Consider the following 13616-nt stretch of genomic DNA (forward strand, 5'->3'; position numbering starts at 1 on the left):
CAAAGTATTGCTCCAAGCTCATTGAGGAATTGTTTGTGAAGCTGCAATGACGTGGAAATCAGAGACTTTGTGACAGGTGATGACATGTTGTGTCATTTTGCACAATAGGGCAAACCAATGTTTTGTCAAGTCTGAAGAACAAGTCCACATCCTAGAACAATAAAATGCAGATCAATTTATGAATTTTCCGCAGATGCATCCGAATATTTGAGAGCATCAGGTGCACATGCAGCTACTCAGCGATCTTGTGGAGCATATGTGGGCCCACAATGAAAACCAAAAAGCTAAAGTTTAAATTGTGCACTTAAAGAAAAGTTATGTTTGAATTATATATTTCTTTATCAACAAATGTTATTTACGTGCGACATTCATGTGTATAATGGGCGTGCATGGATATGCATGATTTGAATGTTTGGATTTAAGGTGTGTGGCTACCATGCACACTGTAAGAGGGGTTGTCTGGCGCCGGTCCTGCTTTGCTAAGTCCGGGTTTTGTTCTGAGGGAGAAAGAACTTATTCCTCAACTAGGTGAGAAATAGCAAAATTCTCTACTAGAAGGTGTAGGGCGCTTTGTTGCGCCATTTTTCACCATGATGATACCCAGAAGAATGTTTCATTTGGAACGCTAATAACCACGCCCACTATGAGCATCTCATAAGTGCATTAGACAATTCTGGATATAGAGTACATGTTTACTTACCGCATGCAAGCTGAAGCTTTGACTCAAACATAGATCACGTATATATCCTGTGTGATTGGCAATTTGGCATTATATACCATTTAGCTGGACTCTAGCTACTGTTGTCTTAGCTGAAGCTCCAAAGACCTATCCTCAAGAATCTTCTGTTTCATCCTTCATCACACGCCACTCCTCCCAAAATCAATAGAGAAAAGAGCGACTTTACTGCTACTGCAAAAATAGACTCCACCAAACATCAGAGACAAAAAGCTAAACTCTACCATTACGAACTCATCTATTAGTGTCAAAAGAAGCTTTACTTTGTTAGTTTCAGTTCATTTACTTCAATCAGTTGATGCTTCCAAGGCCCTTACAAATCACAACCAACAATTGATGGCCCTCTTTCAAAAGTTGGTTCCGGGTGCGCATGAGTGAGGACAAAGTGTGCGGGAAAGACTCATGTTGATCTGTGGGGCCAGTCTTGACCCTGCCAGGCGTAAGAGGGCGTTACATGGCCGCGCCCAGCCGTCACTAGTGGCGGATCTAAGGGAACTGCCAGTGGAGCTGGCCATCTAGGGACGTCGTGTAGTCTCGAGCTCACCCCACTCCGCGTGATGAACTCCTTCCTCACCAGGGTCGACCCGGTGAGTCACCAGCCACCATTCAGCTGCTCGTCACACCACTAAAATTAAAAGAGCAGGCACCAGCGTCGACTATTCCACAAGCCCACATGCTGGTTCAAGCACTCAAGCTCCACCCTTGGTCACCGCTCACCGGATTCTCCTTCCTCACTTCTCAGTCCGACGACATCATTTTCGAGTGCTCACGGACACTCCTTCCTGGTTCACGCCACCTGCTACGCCTCCCTCTCCCACTAATCCACCTCAACTATTCTTCCTCCACTTTCCCCTCCATACGTCCCTCGTTTTTTAGCCAAATCATGATGTGCTCTTATGTCGTCTTGGAAGAGAAGCATCACGAGCCTATTTTTCTTGCTTGGATGCAAAGGGATGGGATCGGAGGAGATTAGATCGAGGCAATGAGAATTGATAGATACGGCATTGGCGTGCTTGGCTGATTGCTCGATCGTTCGAGACAACATGGCACCTAATCCAGGAATGCCCATACATACGACACTGATTAACTGCGAGGTGGACCAAACCGACTGTTAAGCTCTTCGTGCCGGCTGACAGACTGGTCCCACATGCCTGCTACACCCGTCGATGCACCAAATAGCGCAATTTCCTGGGAGCTTAGTAACTGTACTGATTTTACAAGGACAAGTGACCATACGTGAAAGTGAAATATTGCTCTCAAATCTTGTAGCGAGTACGAAGATTGGACGGCGAAAATACAGCCACCGAGCGAGATCTAACGGCCACAATTTACGCCGGATCGAAATTCGTTCCAGGCCCCACTCCACAGCCCATTTCGTCGAACACCTCGCGAGCCCCAACCCTAGCCTGCATCGCGCGCTAAACCCATCCCCACCACCACCATGCGAGGCATCGGCGCCGCCGCCCGGCGGCACGCGCACCTCCCCTCCTCCTACGCCGCCGCGTTCTCCTCCTTCTCCGGCATCGGGGGCAGCGGTGGCGCTGGGCGCGGGCGCGGGCGCGGCCTACCGCCCTCCGCCTCCGCGCCGCCGCGCGCTCCCGGGAGCCCCATCCCCGAGGACGACAATGGAGTGGATCTCTTCGCCGCATCATCTTCTGCCGGCCGTGGCCGCGGGGAGCCCGTGATCCCGCCCTCCCCCACCACCCCGTCCTTCTCGTCCTTCTCCGGCGCCGGCCGCGGTCGCGGATCCCCGCTGCCCCCGCCGCCGCCGCCATCCGACGAAGATGCCCCCAAGCAACCCACCTTCGCAAAGCGCTTCGACTCCGTCCCTCCCCCCTCCGATCCGGAGCCGCCAGCCACCGCTGCCTCCTCCTCATCCGAGCCGCCGCGTTCGATCCCTACCTCCGGCGCGGGCCGCGGCGTGCCGCGTGTGCAGCCACCGGTGGACAGGCCCCCCGAGGAGAACCGCTTCGTTCGAAGCCGCGAGGCAAGGAAAGCTCCGACCCCTTCGGCTCCAAGCGGGCAGCCGAGATTGGCGCCACAGGAGGCTGTGAAGCGTGCTTTGGAGCTCCTTGGCCGTGGCGATACTGGCGGTGGACGCGGCAGAGGGGGGCGTGGGGGCCGCGGAGGTGGCCGGGACGGTGGCCGTGGTCGGCCTGCTGACGTGAACGAGCGGGAAAAGGTCTTCTTGGGTGACAACGCTGATGGTGAGAAATTCGAGAAGCGGCTCGGGCCTGAGAAAATGAAGATTTGGGACGAGGCGTTCGATGAGGCAGCAGATGAGGCACTGCCAGAGCCGATTGATGATGCGCTTCTCAACGCTATTCATACCAATAACATGGTGCGCTCTGCACTGCATCAGAGTTATCAAAATTATAAGATCTGTGTGTGCTTGTTGGATCCCTGATGGGTTTTTATCTTTGGATGTTTGTATGTGCAGATTGAGTTTGAGCCAGAGTACAATGTGAGCTTTGCTAATCCTGATATTGAGGAGAAGCCGCCTATGTCATTGGAGGAGATGCTGCAGAAAGTAAAGCCATTCATAGTTGCTTATGAAGGCATCCAGGACCAGGAAGAATGGGAGGTGATTTGTCTAACTGTCCTCATGCCATATCTGTTTCACCCTGGAAATGTTTGTGCAAGTAGATGTTTTCTGTATGATATACTTGTATTTCTTGCAACTAGTCACCAAATACATCGGAGTGTGCCAGAGTAAGTTGACCAGGCAAGGTTTTTTTTACCTTGCTTTGCTGTTATAGCTTGCGTAATGGGTCCATATCTATATTTGGATGATACGAGACTGCTTGCGTTAGACTTGATAAATAAATTATGGACCAGAGAATAATATCAAAATAGTACAGCTTCCGTTTGCAATTTATATCCTTGTGTTATGTTGGCAATCAAACTTCCCCTAACTTTGTCCAGTAGTATACATATAGAACTACCTAGATCGTGGTCGAAAAGGTATTCGTGGATTTGCTGTTAAATCTCAGATCTACTTGATAATATTCTAGTGTTATAAGCTGATATGCATATTTTTGTAAATGATCTGGAGTCAGTATGAGGTTTACATAGAATATCTAACTTTCCAAGGTCAATTTTCTGGTTCGACCTGGCTGATAAGGTTAAACTGCTAAACTATCAGATGAGTTTCCTGTTCCAAATAAAGGTAGTTTGCCAAATACATTGGATTTAAGTTTTGTTTCCAGAAAGGCATGAACGTCTCAATAGTTTCATCATTAATATGGTAAGACGGTTATACTTTCACGATACTGACCAGATTTGTAGAAAGAAGCATCTCTGATTTTAGAATTCAGCTTTTAGTGTACCCTAAATTTCAAATTACATATATACATTAGCAATTCACAGTTGTGTACTTGCATTCACTTTGCTGCCATATGAGTTCTTTTTAGGGTTTCAACTGACCCACCAATCTACTGTATCATTCTTAGGATGCCGTGAAAGATATCATGTTAAGGGCACCCCATATGAAAGAGCTGATAGATATGTACAGTGGGCCTGATGTCGTAACTGCAATACAGCAAGAAGGGGAGCTGCAAAGGGTTGCCAACACTCTTCCAGAAAACATACCCAATTCAGTAAAGCGGTTTACTGATAAAACTTTACTTTCTCTCAAGGTTAGCCTTATTATTACAATTGATGCTCTAGACAGCATAGTATCATGAGTCAATCAATTTAGCCTTTTGAGTAATTGAGCTGCTGAATGTTTAGTTGTAACGGAAGCAACATGATTCTTGTCTTATTTGGTGGGTTCTAACATAACCATTAATAGTCAGCTTGTTTAAAAATAGATCAGCCTTCTGTTAGCATACCAAACATGATTTTAACTACGGCCGTGATCTCTTCCGAAAAAAAAACTCTGGTCTTTGAACACCCCCTATCTAGCTGTATGTCTGTATGGGTGTCAGATACATCTATAAGTGCTTGCACTTCTTCCTCAAAGATAGCAAATGGCTGATACTATCTAACTTTGAAGTTGGCTAAACACATATGCTAAAAGTCAGCTTGTTATAAACTGCTGATGGATATGAGCATCACATATTGAAATATTTGCAGCTAGCATCGTAAACTCAAAATATGTAATGCCATTTGTCTCCATAGTTTTTGAAGGAAAAAGATGATAATCGTTTGCATTTCACATCTTAGTGTGCTGTTCTAGATAGTACCTTAAAAGGATAATATATGTGTTAATACTTAATGTATTTCAGTATTCGTATCTTTTGTTTTCTTAGACAAAACCTGCTTCCTGCTTGCTACTTAGCTACTATTCGGCTGTGCCTTCTTGTGTTTTGCAGAATAATCCTGGCTGGGGTTTTGACAAGAAGTGTCAATTCATGGACAAGTTTGTTCGTGAAGTTTCAGAGCAATACAAGTAAAAGGCTTCTGATGCACTGTTGTAAGATCTCATTTAGCCCCTAAGAAGATTTAGCAGATTTTCCTTGTTTTGAGAGGTGTAATGTTATATTCAATCCATGCAGCCTGTCTTCTTTCTACGGGCTAGTAGTTGGACAAATAAAAACACTGGGAAAGTGGATATTTCTTTTGGGAGATTTTCCTATCGTCATTTTGATTCTGGAAGTGTCGTCGCCATTTGTTTAGGACAACCCTGAAACTCCCTTGCCTCTCTAAGGCACTAATGATATAATGGATGCTTGAATGATCATGGTGTGGTCTCTTTCCTCTTCTATTATGGATCACATATTTTGACCATTTTAGAAATGAAATGGTATTTATTTGGCAAGGGAGTCAGCATGGAGTCCTGTTTTCAGGGTACACAAGTCTTGTGCCCAAATAGGATCATCAGAATCACCCGTTGATCGACGTGGACAAACCTAGAGCCTGGTGATGCTCCACTGTCCAAGGAATGGACTGTAGGACAACGCATGGTAACTCACGCAGCTCAGCTACTAATAAAGTCGGGTTACCAGTGAGGACCTACTAGAAAAGTAGCAAGTTATCACCTGTATGCCTACCATAGTACCATTGATTCTGAAACTGTAGCACTTACAACAGTATTGATACATGTCACAGTAGAGCCCCCGGTGTTCCGATGAGGGCATTCAAGAAAACAGACCTTAAAAATGACAGAAACACCAGTGCTGGTACTGGTTATCATCCATTGTACATCACACTTTGTATGTTCTTAGTGAAAGTATGCTGTCTAATGTGTTGTGATCCACAGCCACAAGGGGAGCAGAAATGCCTACCTAGCTATGTATCTACAGCTCACCCCTGCGGCCTGCTTTTGTACAAACCATGGTTCTCTTGTTTCTTCTATATATAGAAAGGGAAGTTGTAGTAACAAAAAAAATCATTGAAAAGCATCATAGCAAAGTATCTGCAGGGTATGGTTGAAGACTCTGCAAGCTTCCATACCCAAACCCATCTCCATGTGCTCCCTGTTCATAAGATGCAGCCATTTTCAGGGGCGGTTTAGTGCAAAAAATAACCATCTCTTGCATTGGTTACCTACTAGGACACATTTGGCTGAAGGATTATTACCTTTAGGCGTCTGGAGCATGCTGCCGGAGCGGCTGGTGCTCGTTGTTCTGGCTGTCGAGCGGCATGTACTGGGACATGATGGCCATGATCTCCGAGTCCATGTATGACTAGTAGGAAATGAAACACAATACAGTCAGTTTTTGTTGCACTAGATGTCTTCTTGGTTAACCATTTGCTCTGGGGAGAAGGACGGTGCTGAACATACATACATACCCTGAGCCTGTACTTGTAGAAGACGAAGCCGGCGACCCCTAGGCCGGCGGCGCAGGAGACGGCGAGGAGGGCGACGAGCCAGCCGAACCTGGACATGCTGTTGGCCACGCAGACGTCCTCCCCTCGGATGTACACCTGGTTGCCCCTGCAGCCGCACTCGTAGCTGCCCCAGGTGTTCTTGCAGTGGCAGTCCGGGCAGGTGCACGCCAGCTTATCCTTGCACTCGTCCAGGTCTGAAACTCGGCTCTGTTAGTACCCTCTCTCGATCATGTCTCGTGTCAGTCTCGGCGAGGAATCGGTGGAGCGAGGACTTACCTTCGCATTTGTGGCCGTCGCCTTGGAAGCCTGCCGGGCACCGACATCCGGATAGAGCCGTGTCCTGGTTCAGAGTTCGTAGGTTAGCAGAGATCATGGATCGGTAGGTAGACGATGAGTTTCAGAGGTTTCCTAAGTGAAACTCTGAAGGCTAGAAGTATGGAAGGGAGGAGGCTGTACCGAGCAGGCGGAGAAGGTGCGCTCCCCCTTGGTCTCCGACCAGCACCCGCCGTGGTTCAGCGCGCACCTGCCCGGACCAACAGCTGAGACGAACAAACAGGGGAGAAACATGAGCACACCGGTAGTATTTTCCTAGCGCCGTCGTGTGAATGAAGAGAAAAGTGGGGGTAGGTACCTTTGCAGTGGGTGTACCCGTCGCCGTCGTAGCGGACGCCGTTCACCACGGGGCACTCGCACACCCTGCCCCGGTACGTGTCCCTGCACGCCGTCACGTTGGTCGCCTCGTCCCGCCAGCACCCGCCGTTCCGGTGCAGGCACTCGTTCGTCTCCATGTCTGCGGACAAAAGCTCGTCAGAAGTTCATCGTCGTTTCGCCGTCTTGTCTGACCGGCAGTTGGAATGGAAATGAAGGCCTTGGTGGTGCCTACCATGGCTGAGGCAGACTTGCGGCTCGGTGCCCTCCTTGAAGCCGGCGCACACGGCCTTGAGCACCGCCGTCCTCTCCAGCTTCCCTGCACGCCCACACCACACAATCATGTCAGTTCTGTCGTCGCCGGAGAAATCAAAGAGACGGCGCAGCGACAGCCAACCAACCTCTGTACTGGACGTCGTTGATGACGAGCGTGGGCAGGATGGTCACGTCCCCCCTCGACCCGCGCCCGATCTGGTCCTCCTGCTCCTTGGACAGCACGGCGTTGTCGGCGTCGGCGTCGGGGTCGCCCATGCACGCCAGCACCTTCTCCAGCGGCAGCCCCAGCGACGCCACCACCTCCTCGGCGCACGCCTTGCTGTACTTCTTCTCCTTCATGGAGCACCGCAGCTTGTAGTCCATGGCGAAGTCCCACCACGCCCACGGCCGCCCGCTCTCGTTGGCCACCCGGTGCACGCACAGCTGCCGCAGGTTCTCCACCACCACCTGCTTCCCCTCGTACCCCTCCCCGAAGTCCTCCTCCGGGTCCGGCGCGCAGTACCTGCACACCCAGCAACATCATTCCAAATCCTTGCCATGGCAGGTACCAGAGAAAGCTTCCTAGACCGGCAATGGCGTCTGCATGTACTACGTACCTGCCGTGGTTGATGCACTGCGACTGGCACTGCCGCGTCAGCCGGAACGCCTCGGGGCAGTACCAGGTGATGTAGTGCGGGGTGAAGCGCGCGTAGCCGCCGCGCTCCAGGATCTGGGCGTGGCCCCGGAAGCTCTTGACGAACGCCGCCTGCTCGTCGCACCGGGGGCCGCACTCGTCGTTGCTGTTGGTCCATAGCTCGTACTCCACGCGCTCGTCCGGGTGCGGCATCGACTCGCGCCAGTCCAGCTTCACCACCACCTCCCCCTCGGCGTCGGCCTTCTCCGCCATGCGCTTCAGCGACTCCCCGAAGGCGCGGTTCACCAGCGCCGACGGGATGTTGAGCTTGTCGAGGTACCGAGTGTCGGGGGACGCCTCCGGCGTGTCCATGGTCAGCAGCTGCTCGTCCACCGTGTCCGCGATCAGCACCGCCGCCGCGCCCGCCTGCTGCGCGTTCCACGACTTGAGCGCGAAATAGCACTCTGGGAGACAGTACAAACATTAACACGCCGTCAGTTTACAGCTACAGAGTAATTCGTTCATCTTTTATGTTTCTTGAAATGAAAGTGTGGAATTGTTTCTTTCTTTGCTTGCAAATTAATCAAGGAAGGATGAGACAGATCGTTGGTCTGTCTGATTCTGTCTTTGGCTTGAAGGAATTGCTTGCGGCACCAACTGATTGGAGTTGGTAGTGGAAGTGTTGTGATCAGGTGCGTTGCGATGGTTGGATCAAATGAAATGGGCACCAACAAATGATATGGCTGTATACTGCATGCATGTCTGAATCTACTCTTCTGGCTGTCTGGGTTCAGAGTTGGCAGGCTAGCAGTTATCTGAAAGTGTTGACGCAGACAAAGGGGGAACAAACTGAAGATAATCCGTCATGAAAATATTAGTTTGGTGCGTTATAGATTACATTTGAATTTGGCGCGTCCCCACAAGATTTACATTTGATTTTTGTTATTTTTTAATAGATTTCGTCAGTATTCAATTTTTTGACTAGTTACACGATATTCTCGACCAAGAAAAGTATCCTGATTCTACCTTTTCAATGACCACTAGCAGATCAGAATTGTGAACTCCCTTCCCCTACCGCAGTTTTAAAAAGTTGTGATCACAATGTCTCTCGTATATCTATCTAAGTTGGAGACCAATCCACATCATAAAACAAGTAAAAAACTACGACTAGTGGCACTAAAGTAATCAGCATGTTTGCCTATTTAAGATTAGCACATTGACTTAACCCATCAACAGCATAGCTCTGACGCTTACCAAGATATCGACACAAATTCGCCATAAATCATCGGCAATCGAGCTCACGCAATTAAAACTTGAGTAATTTCATTTCGACATGAACTTCAACAGTTCATTCCTCATGAGATTAGCCAAAAACCGCTTATAATAAGGCAAATAAAAGAGTAGCATCATCAAAAGTGTGTATGTACCTCCACGGTCGAGCAGTAGGACGATTTGCGTTTGAATTTGGTACCTTTTTTTTTTGTAAATTTCGTTTGAATTCGAACTTTAGGCCACGTACATGGCATTCAACCAAGAAAAGTCCCGATTCTTCTACCTTTTAGTACAAAACAACTGACTGAATGGAACACGGCAAATTTTATCTCCACTTGTAAAGTCCCTTTCCTCATGGCAGATTAAAAAGCTTCCGAAAATCTCTCATATCTGAGTTGGAGATATATCTACATCAACAGGATTAAAGTAATACTACTAGCACTAAATTAATTAGCATGTGTACGTAATCGTCGGACAACTCAAGCTCGCACAGTCACGCATCAGCAATGTCAATGGCTTCCCCGTGAGAATTGCTAGCCGAAGCCAGGAATGAATCAATCAAATCAATCAGCAGGGTTAATGGCTGAGGATAATTGCTGAGCGAGCGTGTGGCGTGTGTGTACCTCCGCGGTCGAGCAGGAGGACGACGGGGCGGCCGGACTTGGACTTGAACTTGGCGGGGAACTCGGCGCATCCGGTGGCCTTCTTGGCCGGGTAGAGCACGACGCCGGTGAGCGTGCCGCCGTAGTCGGGCACCCCGAAGTTGCCGATGGCGGCGTCGTGGTGCCCCCGGATGTGCTCCGGCGCCAGCACCCTCACGCTGCTCTTCTCCACCACGAACCGCCCCCGCGCCGGCGCCACCATCGCCGCCAACACGGCCACCGCCATGACGACGGCCAAGAACGGCCTCGCGCCGCCGCCGCCGCCCATTTCCGCGCCGCGGCTGTCGAGAGAGTGGGGGAATTGGCCGAGGGGGCGTTTGGTAGGGAGAGAGCGAGGTTAGGTGGGCTCGGAGGGGAGAAAAGAAATGGTTCGGTTCTTGCCGGGCTCCTACTGCTCGTGCGTCGCGAGGGAGGCGCGCGGGGTTGGGATGATGACGACGGGAGGGGGGGCGGGGCGGGGGCGTTGCTTGGAGTGTACTGCTGCCGTGGAGGAGGCTGATGGAGGTCGCGCGGCGGGCGTTTGGTGTCAGCTGGCTGCTTGCTTGGGTTAAGTGACGTGCAAGGGAAGGGAAAGAGAGGCGGGAAGGAAGGAAGGCGACAGGGGGGCGGAGGAGGGTCGTGTGTCTGTCTGCCCGTCCGTCAGTGTGCGTGGGAGCGGGGCGGCCAGCTGCTGGTGGCGGATGCATATTCGGGGTAGGAGCGCGAAAGGAGAGGCGCACCTTTTTCCTGCTGGAAGCAAAAAGTATATGAGACGGAATCGACAATCGAGTTAAGCCGAGTCAGGAAAACAGAGCGCGACTCGACTCGAGACTTTTGTTGGGCTCGGAAGTCGTGAGATGGGGTACGTGTTGAGTCGTCAGTCTCGAGACCCACGGTTGAGTCTTGGTTTTGGCCGGGGTGCGTGTGAGCCTCCTCTGGACCTCAGACGATCGAGGAGTAGGCTGCGGGTCGGACGTGCGCGTTGGGTCGTAGTAGTACGGTACGGTACATCATCCGTTTACTTTTACACGGCACAGCAAAGTCGCCACCGTGTAGTTGCGTCCTGGACGGTGTGAGGCGCCGGTCCTGAGACGCTCAAAGACTCGGACCAAGTCGGAGCAGCTGCTGCTCGCTGCGCTGCCTCTGCTTTAAAGGAAAAAGTACGGATTAGTACATAATTTTTGTTCTCAAGGCCATGCCTTGCCTAACCCGCAAAAGAGAAAAAAAAGGGCCATGCCTTGCCTCCACTTTTCAATGCTTGGCTGCTTGCAATGGTGGGCCACGACCTGGTCTTGTTCTATCATAGCTCCCCTCCCACCCCACAATGACTGCTCATGCATTTTAAGATTCACAAGATCGTCCAGATGGTCAAGGACAAGATCCATGGTGTCCATCAATGTGTTATTGCTACTTGTAAAGGAAATGTATGCAAATGCTAATACGTGGTATTTTTTACGTTTATAACAATTTACCTTCACATGTGTGATCTATTATGCTATTGACGCTTGGTGTCCGACTAGCCCTTTGCAGCACACTTATATAAATTTGCATGATATAAGTTTAATCAAAACCGATTTTGAAAACAATTCCCCCCTATTTCTTGGTGTATAGCTCCTGAACGGTTTTGTATAAAACACCTCCCTCGTTTCCTAGCTCTCGGCAAAAGAGGTCATTTTTTGCATTGGCCGAATGACCTTCAGAGCCACCAACTTGATCCTATTAACTGGTGCCTAGGTTTAAAGGAGGAGGAGGAGGAGGAGGGAGTATTCTAATAACCGAACTAGGAGAGGGCTAATCTAGGCCACCAAATCTTCATCTAGTGGTCCAAACATTTCCCACACCTAAAAGGCAAAACAAATCAGCTGCAATGTCGAAAACCTAAGAGTTTATTGCAACAAATTTATTCGAAGCAGCGCTACAATACAAGATGTTGAGATTTAGCTTGGGGTGCCAGCGTCGAGGTGGCAATCTTCCTAATTGAAGCTAATAGAGGGTGTCCTAGCATGAAGGTCGAAGATGAAGCGATGGTTGATCTGTTGCCTGGCGCCAATGACCGTCAGCTCTGAAGACGGGAAGACGGCGAGGCACATATAGTGGATGTTAGCGTGGACAATCTCGAGAAACACATGCTCTGGCATGACGTGGAGCCCCGCGCCATTATCGAAATGCAATGTCATGCTCGGGAGGACGTCACGGTGGCCCGATAGCTTGCGGACACATAGGTGGTGGCCCTGCAGGTGCACCGGCTCTGCCCCATGGAGCTGCAGGTAGCACCGCACTGCCCACTCGATGTGGATGTATGCCTTGTTCACAAACACACTCATCTTCGTGCCAATGTCGATCACACACCCGCCTTTCCCTCCCGGGCCGCGCCGGAACATCTCGGCGTGACGCCAGGCACCCAGATGCCGCCCACACCGACCCCAGTGAGCTTGACGTAGTACCCATCGTTGGCCTGGGCCGGCAGGAGGATGGGTGTGCTCTGGCGATGCACGTTCAACAATGGATGGCTAGGAATGTTGTCGCCGAACCGGAGAAAGTTGTACGCGATCGTCCCTGGTGGGAACGGGCAGTAAGAGAAGCGCACACCTTGGCCATGATATATCTGCTTCGTGAAGAAGGTAGGTGGCTTGGTAACCCTCCACATCCCCAGGCCAAGGACACCGGCAAGGACTTCATGCGTGTAGAAGTGCTCCGTGTGGTGGGCACAACCAAAGACCATGCCATGCAACTGCTCAAACTAAACTTTGTGGCCACTTTTGAGAAAGAAAAAGGTTTCCTTGGGGAGGACTCCCCAAACCGACACACAGTTGCTCGAGTAGCTGATTTCGAAACCGCGCATATGGTCTTGACGTCGTTTGTACGGTGCACGACACAAACCGCTATCGCTCGCCGAAACATGGTGGAAGGTCGGGGACTGGGTTGGGTCGAACACCGGGTTGTATTGGCGCAGGCAGGGGTGGCACGAGGTGCACTGCATCCAAGTCAGCTCGGTGGCCATGTCCAGCGCGAGCTGGTAGCTCTTGGACCCCTGCCCCGTGCCGACGCCCACCATGACGGCGTACACCATGTCTGTTGCTGGGCACATGAGAGGCCTTATGGTGTTGACGGTGATGTTGGTGACGGTGCTTGGCGGGAGGAGATGGTTGGTGATCCGACACTTTACATGGTCTATGGCACGCTGGAGGCTTGCCAAGTCGTTGTGCGTCCGCTGGTGGTTGGAGACGAGCCGGAGGCTGAAGCCACCATTGCTGCTGTTGAGGGGCGGCAATGACATCAAGGCCGTGACGCCATGGAATAATCTTTGGTTTTATCGCTTGTTGTTTTGTATGGTTCAATAATACAGCTTATCCGAGTGAGTTTTATGGACCCACCGGGCCAGAAGCTTCTCAAGCTCAAGCATTTACTTTTCTAGTTAGAGACCAGCGTCTTGGAGCTAATGTGGGATCTGCTCAAGGACCCGCAAGTTTAGGTAAATATCTAATGCGTTTCCCAACTGGGGAGGTTATCTTTGGAGGAGAAACTATGCGTTTTTGGGACCTTCGTGCTCCATGGTTAGAACCTCTAAGGGGCCCCAACGGTTTGGACTTGAGTAGGTTGAAAAAAGGCATGGCACGAGGACGCCGAGGATGGTTAGTGCTAGAAGTAATTTGGG

The 13616-nt window shown here is 50.5% G+C and overlaps 2 protein-coding genes and 1 pseudogene across 3 annotated transcripts; 1 reads left to right on the top strand and 2 right to left on the bottom strand.

Annotated features, from left to right (window-relative positions):
• Positions 1–2112: 2112 nt before the first annotated feature.
• On the top strand, positions 2113–5420 carry LOC123170388 (formin-like protein 6). 2 transcript variants are annotated; one of them, XM_044588252.1, is made up of 5 exons: positions 2113–3077; positions 3177–3320; positions 4189–4374; positions 5053–5153; positions 5236–5420. In XM_044588252.1, the coding sequence occupies exons 1-4, from the start codon at positions 2178–2180 to the stop codon at positions 5131–5133; spliced, it is 1311 nt and encodes a 436-aa protein (XP_044444187.1). In that variant the 5' UTR covers positions 2113–2177; the 3' UTR covers positions 5134–5153; positions 5236–5420. The 2 variants fall into 2 exon arrangements, with proteins under 2 accessions (XP_044444187.1, XP_044444186.1); XM_044588251.1 differs by having other exon boundaries at positions 2115–3077; positions 5053–5420.
• Positions 5421–5788: 368 nt separating this feature from the next.
• LOC123170387 (vacuolar-sorting receptor 6) lies at positions 5789–10462 on the bottom strand. Its single transcript, XM_044588249.1, has 10 exons — positions 9944–10462; positions 8032–8512; positions 7561–7937; positions 7395–7478; positions 7143–7301; positions 6968–7050; positions 6788–6851; positions 6473–6705; positions 6260–6366; positions 5789–6156 (listed from the first exon to the last, which is right to left on the bottom strand). Exons 1-9 carry the CDS (start codon positions 10248–10250, stop codon positions 6262–6264), a joined length of 1893 nt encoding a protein of 630 aa, XP_044444184.1. The 5' UTR covers positions 10251–10462; the 3' UTR covers positions 5789–6156; positions 6260–6261.
• Positions 10463–11934: 1472 nt separating this feature from the next.
• Positions 11935–13238, bottom strand: LOC123170389 (protein ASPARTIC PROTEASE IN GUARD CELL 1-like; annotated as a pseudogene).
• Positions 13239–13616: the final 378 nt, after the last annotated feature.

Source organism: Triticum aestivum, chromosome 7D (genome assembly GCF_018294505.1).
Source record: "Triticum aestivum cultivar Chinese Spring chromosome 7D, IWGSC CS RefSeq v2.1, whole genome shotgun sequence".
NCBI classification, from domain to species: domain Eukaryota; kingdom Viridiplantae; phylum Streptophyta; class Magnoliopsida; order Poales; family Poaceae; genus Triticum; species Triticum aestivum.